Source organism: Micropterus dolomieu, linkage group LG08, assembly GCF_021292245.1.
Source record: "Micropterus dolomieu isolate WLL.071019.BEF.003 ecotype Adirondacks linkage group LG08, ASM2129224v1, whole genome shotgun sequence".
Classification (NCBI taxonomy): Eukaryota; Metazoa; Chordata; class Actinopteri; order Centrarchiformes; family Centrarchidae; genus Micropterus; species Micropterus dolomieu.
The window spans coordinates 5,667,057-5,673,849 of NC_060157.1; the positions used below are offsets into that span (position 1 = coordinate 5,667,057).

At 37.4% G+C, this 6,793-nt stretch overlaps 1 protein-coding gene across 2 annotated transcripts in view; it reads left to right on the plus strand.

The window, feature by feature from the left end:
* The first annotated feature begins 4,163 nt into the window (after positions 1-4,163).
* LOC123975540 (natural resistance-associated macrophage protein 2-like) overlaps positions 4,164-6,793 on the plus strand; it is a 21,892-nt gene continuing 19,262 nt past the window's right edge. For both annotated transcript variants that reach the window (XM_046057103.1, XM_046057104.1), the window contains exons 1-2: positions 4,164-4,462; positions 5,661-5,750. In XM_046057103.1, the coding sequence (XP_045913059.1) occupies positions 4,441-4,462; positions 5,661-5,750 (112 nt within the window). In that variant the 5' untranslated portion in view covers positions 4,164-4,440. The remainder of the gene's footprint in view (positions 4,463-5,660; positions 5,751-6,793) is intronic.

Below are 6,793 nucleotides of genomic sequence, written 5' to 3' on the forward strand. Positions count from 1 at the left end.
AACATAAGTTCCATTATGCAAGGACAAACTAATATGGTGATAAAAAAAAACAAACAAGCATTTCACATTCTGTTGGTTGTTAAGGTCATCCAAAAAAACACAGAAACTAAACTAAATAAGCAGATGGTGGATAGGTGGTACACTAAAAGCAAAGCAAATTTTGATGATGTCGCAGAGAACAGGATATTTTCTTCTTGTGGTAATTGTGAGTTGCCCGCGTAAGACAACACAGAGAACAGATGGCATCAGATATCTGCACTGTGATTATTGCCAACTGTCTATTCTCATCCACAGGCAAGATGGAAAGTTCCTACCTATGATGCTGACTGCAGCTTGCAAGGCCTTTTAGCATAATATTTGATGTAAAGCATGCACTGTCCTTCACCCTGCTGCTTCTTCTTCTTCTTTCCGCCCAGGCCTCATCATCCATGAGGGATCGTCAGTGTATCGAATCTTCAAACGATGGCAGGCTGTCAATCAGCAGTGGAAAGTACTAAACTATGAGAAATCAAAAGACTTGGGCGACCCGTTGAGTTCGAGCAGCAAGACGGGGGCACGTGGCTCTCGTGGTAACCCGCACGGTCTGGCCAGCGGCAGTGGTGGGCGACAGAGCAGGAGGTTAAGAACTATTCTGAACCACCACTGTGGATACACCATCTTGCACATCCTGAGCCAACTAAGGCCCAACGACCCGCGGATCAGCGCCGCCGCCAACCGGGAGGTGGTGATGAGGGTCACCACTGTATGAGTCGGACCAGGCATGTGTGATGGGATAGACCTTATCTTTGTGTCCAGATGTAAATGAGAGGACGGACTTATGGACCTAATAGTAAACACTAAAAACTCATGTAGGCAACAGGAGCCCTGCGAGGAGCTGGGTGAAGCCCTACAGACAGCACACACTTGAGGATTTCTCCTCTTGTTTCGTACAACAAAAGGAAAACAGATGCTCCTTTTCAATAATTAAAGAAGTGATGAAAACAGGGATGAAAAAGCAAAGACATCAAACATGACATGTGAGGCGGGAGGGGTGGGGTGGGGGTATAAACAGGCTTTATAACCTAATCCAAGACGATGAGACGTTTTTTCCAGTTCAATATCAGGATGTATCAGGAGACATTTTTTCTTTGATTTGATCCTCTTGGTTTGATTTATATCTATTCTTTCTTTTTTTTTTACTCACTTTGATTTTGTACGGACATATGATTTTAGAGGAAATCATGTAACTCCATACATGCCAGGCCTTTCCAGACAACAATGTATAATGATCTTAAAAATTTCTACAAGCTAACCGATGCTGGTAAATAGACCGAAAACTGAAACAAACAAACCAACATGAGGGAAACACAAAGGTGACAACGGAACAATAAGTCATTACAAGTAAAAAGAAAAAAAATAAGAAAAAAAGAAAAAGACTAAAGAAACAATAAGATTTAAGTGACACTTAACCTTTCTGCAATAAAGAGACATATGTACATTTCACAGGGAATTTTGCATGGGTATATAATTTTATTCTTCATCACATAAGCACATGACAAATTTGCTCTTTTTCGAATGGTGCTTGCCAAAATAAACACTTTAAAAACATCTGATTTCATTGCACCAACGTTTTGTCAACATGACAAATGGCAGTGTGTTACAGCTATTTCAGCTAAAATACAGATTGTTGCTGCTGTGTGCTGATTCAGATTTGATAATAAGTTAACTATTGGATTAAAAACTGGGATCAGATGATCTCTTACTATTCAGTCTCACTCAGTCTCTTCTTCTTTTCCCCACCTGTAGCTTGAAGCATGCACGGCCTCATTGAGTATGTTGTTTGTTTTCTGGTGTGAGGTGATGTTGTTTTAGGGAAATACAATGGGACATCCTTTATTCTCAAATAGTTTTTAAACCAGAATTGAATCAATAGCAATCAGATTCCTGTTAGCAATAATTTGAGTCCTGTCTAAGCAAAAAACTTGCTTTGAATTGCTGTTTATCTATGTTTTTAAACTGAATATTTTGACAGTTCGGTCAGACAAAGCAAGATATTTGTAGAGGTCATTTGGACTCTGGGAAACTGTGATGGACATTTTTCACTTTTTTCTGACATTTCATAGACTAAACAAAAAAATCAATTTATTGGGAAAATATTTGGCAGATTAACAAGTATTGAAACTAGATCAGAGCCATATTGATACAGATATCACTAAGTAAAAATCTGCTTTAAAATATCTACAGAATATCCAGTATGAATTGTAAAGTAATAAAAAAAAAAAAAAATCTGTTAATTACTATAATAAGATCACTACACATGTATTATTGAGCACCACTGATACACAAGTATATAATATTAATTTTACAAACATACAGCAAGAACACTATAATGACACTTTTGGACATTTATTAGCCTCAGTGATCATAATAATGCTATACAAGCTCTATGATGACACACAAAAATCCACAAAACAATATTACAGTAATTCATTCATTAAACCTTTATTTATATTTATAAACAAGAACAGTTCACTCTCTTTTGCATAAGGTTACATGCTAGCAGCTCTGTGAGGTGAGGTGGTAATAAAGCACAGCAGTGCTTTGAGCTAAATGCTAATGCTAGCATGCTCACAGGGACAAAGCTTACATGCTAGCAGGTACAATGTTTACCATGTTCACCATCTTAGTGTTAAACACAAAGTACAGCTGAGGCCGATGGGAATTCTCATTCGTTTTTAAAGGTATTCAGAAGCATGAAAGTTTCAATGCTCCAACACACTATTGATGGCAGTCAATTCAGTAGATTTCACTCAAAACCACAAATGTCAACCTCATTGTGGCACTAGTAAAAACTGTCATTCATGTCAGATTTATTCAGCTGGTATTATGAATGCTTGTGCAAAATTATGTGCCAATCCATCAAGTAGATGTCGACGTATTGCAGGGGGTAAGTACAACCTTTGACCTGCTGGTGACGCTACAGGAAAAGTCAGGTGATCATCAAAGCCACTTGTGCTCATCCTCTGGGCACCATGAATGTCTGTAACAAGTTCACGCCAATCCATCCAATAGCTGTTTATATATTAGTCGGGGCCAAAATTGTGGAAGGAGAGACAGACTGGCATGTGTCTGCTGACTGACAGTGAGGGCCAACCTACACTCCTGAATCACTGTGATGACAGCAGGCCCGTTTCTTTGGACAAGCATAGGTGTAATATAAAACAATAAATGATGGCTGAATTCCATTTAGCTGCTTCAGATTCAGGGTCCTGGTATTATGCATGCTGACTCACTGTCATGGCTGACTGGGACACTTGAAGAGAAAGGAGCTATTGTTAAAGTTGTTAGTAACACCTGTGATTTTCCTACTATGAATGTGTGCTGTCAAAAAGGCACATAAATTCAGGTCAGGTCAGAGTTAGAGGAGGATGACTGAACTCAAGTTGTCAAAAAACAGGCAGCCTGCAAGGATCTGTCACTGTGAGCGCTGGTAAAACTCAGCATTTGGTTTGTGGTGCTGTTGCTGCTCCTGGGTCGAAATCAGACAGTATTTGTCGCCACCCAGTGGCTGCTGCTGCTCTGGTCGCCCACTCCTGCAGCTGGATGGACCATCTTCATAAAATGTCTGGTATATTATTGAATCTTTCTTTGCATATTTATTATTATTTCTAATTTTGGACCTTATACTGTATATATACTAGTAACACACAGTAGGGACAACAAGGCTTGAACAAAGATAGATAAGCATAAGCATTTAAGTATTGTGGACATACAAGTAGGTAAAAAAATAGGAGTAGGCCTATATATAATTATATATTTTTTTAAAACAACAATGACCAACAATATACAATGTCTATATACAAGTCGAGTGTTTCTGTAAATTGTAAACAATTTAAATATACAGGCTATTTGGCCAGCAAAGCTGATTCTGTTCTAATAATAATCTGAGACTTTTATTGTGAAAGGAAACCAGCGAAAGTCCTTAGTATTTAGATTATTTAATGTGACGCTATGAGACATGTTTATGAGTGTTTGACTTGAGAGTAGTTTTATAAAAATAACAATCTGTCTTATTTTATTTTGATAGTCTGTAGCTCTTGAGTTTCGTTTCCTCCGGGTCCGTCCAGGATCAGGCATAAACCGGGTCACGTGATAGAAACAAAACGAACAACGGGTTTATGTGTTAAACATTGCAGGTGTATGTGACTTTGCCCCCGGGTATTCCCCACCTCCTCCACCTCCTCCTCTTCTTCCGCCACGTCCTTCCTTACCTGCCCGCCGCAGAGGGACGATGTCCAACCTGCCGGATGATCCTGCTCTCTATAAACTTCGCCGGAAACACCCAAGAAGTGAGAGGAATAAAAAGTGAATCACAATACCGGAATGTGGCACAAAAAAGTGTGCTGCTTGTTTCGTCTGATGTTTTAGACGTTTTTATAAAGTTTACCACCATAGAAGAAGATGTTTTCCTTCCTGCGCTCAGGTGAGTTCTGCGACTGCAAGTGATGCAATCTGACTGTTTATCTTAATTTCTTTATAGTCAGATGTTGCGTGAGATATTTCATATCACCCCTGATTATATATATATATTTTATTTTAACATTTTAGGCAGTGGTAGTAAGTAACTCCATACATTTACTTAAATACTGTACTTAATTGCAATTTGTCTTGACTATTTTCATTTTCTGCTACTTTACTTTTGCTCCAATACATGTATTTAATAAATGTAGTTACTTTGCAGATTAAGATTAATAATACAAAATATAATCAACAAATAAATGATAATGTATAAATATGGATAATGTTAAAACTTTATTAATCCCTTGTTGATATACAAGCTACCAGCAAACATCAGCTCCACCTTTACCCTTTGCAACATTAAAGTGATGAACACATTACTGCATCAAAAATTATGATTTTGTAATGTACTATATGTTATTCTGCGTAATAAGTAGGCTACTTTTACTTAAGTAACAATTTTGAATGCAGGACTTGATTTTAAAAAGGGTTTATAGTGTAACAAAATGTGTGTTGATCTTATCATGCTTAATAGCAGATATCATTTCCTGTGGTATAATATCCCCATAAAGTTCTCACAGGAACCTGTGGTGCAATGTACATTTATTGAAGTACCGTACTGTAGTACAGTATTTTGATTTATTGTTAATAATATTGAGGTTTGAACTGTTGTTTGGACAAAACTAGCATTGTGCATATGTCACTTTGGGCTCTGGGTAATTGTGACGGTGTTTATCACTATTTTCTGAATTTTTACAACCCAAACAATCAGCCAATCAAAGGAGAAAATGAGAAAAGGAGTTGCATTTAAAAACTAGCTCAACCTCAACAACTGCAGCTGTAAAATCCTGCTTTTACATGAATACATGAGTAATAATAATGTAGTGATAGAATATATAACAGTGTAACACTCCCAGGGGACATTTTACAGTGCATGACTTCATGAGTTTACAGTGTGTTTTTTGTACTTTTACCTAAGTGAAGGATCTGGATACCTCCCCCACCACTCACAGCAACCTTCAGTGGGGACTCAGCAGCGAACGAGAAGCTAACCTGATGATTATGTGTGCAGTTCTTCTTCTATGTTTAGAAGGATTTAGTTTTGTTTTCACTGGGATCATGTAAGTGATGCAATCCCTCTATAATTACCTGTTTGCTTGCAGCCAGAGACCCCCCTCCTGAGAACATCCACATCTCCTCCCTGCCTCCCAGTATTCCCACAGATCAAGAGCCCGAACAAACTGGAGGACAAGGTAAGCACGTTTTTGTTTTGTACACAGGTACGACGAATTCCCTCTACGTTGGGAGACTTGGCTCCTCTGACAGTGAAGCAGCATGCTCTTCTTTTTCCATTAAAACAGAGCAAACTTGACATTAATTAAATCATGAATATATGTAGGTCCAGACTGAAATACCTCAACAAATATCAGGTGGATTGCCATGAAAATTTGCAAAGATATTCGCAGGGGGACTAGAGGGTAAACGCTGATGACTTAAGTGATCCCCTGATGTTTCCTCAAGCACCACCAGCAGCTCAAATTGTTCACTTGACATCTACTAGATGGATTAGCACAACATTTTATACAGAAATTCATAGTTCCCAAAATATTTTGACAACAATCAGAGCAAATTGCTGTAATTTTTAAAAACGGTTTGTCACCATCATCAGGTTAAAATTTTAATTTGCTGAATATTTTAGTATATGGCAAATACTTTACCTACAAAATAAACATCTATCTATCTATCTGTCTGTCTATCTATCTATCTGTCTATCTGTCTATCTATCTGTCTATCTATCTATCTATCTGTCTATCTATCTATCTATCTATCTGTCTATCTATCTATCTATCTATCTGTCTATCTATCTGTCTATCTATCTGTCTATCTATCTATCTATCTGTCTATCTATCTATCTATCTGTCTATCTATCTATCTATCTGTCTATCTATCTATCTATCTATCTGTCTGTCTATCTATCTATCTATCTATCTATCTGTCTATCTATCTATCTATCTGTCTATCTATCTATCTATCTGTCTATCTATCTATCTATCTGTCTGTCTATCTATCTATCTGTCTATCTGTCTATCTATCTGTCTATCTATCTATCTATCTGTCTATCTATCTATCTATCTATCTGTCTATCTATCTATCTATCTATCTGTCTATCTATCTATCTATCTGTCTATCTATCTATCTATCTGTCTATCTATCTATCTATCTATCTGTCTATCTATCTATCTATCTGTCTATCTATCTATCTATCTATCTGTCTATCTATCTATCTATCTGTCTA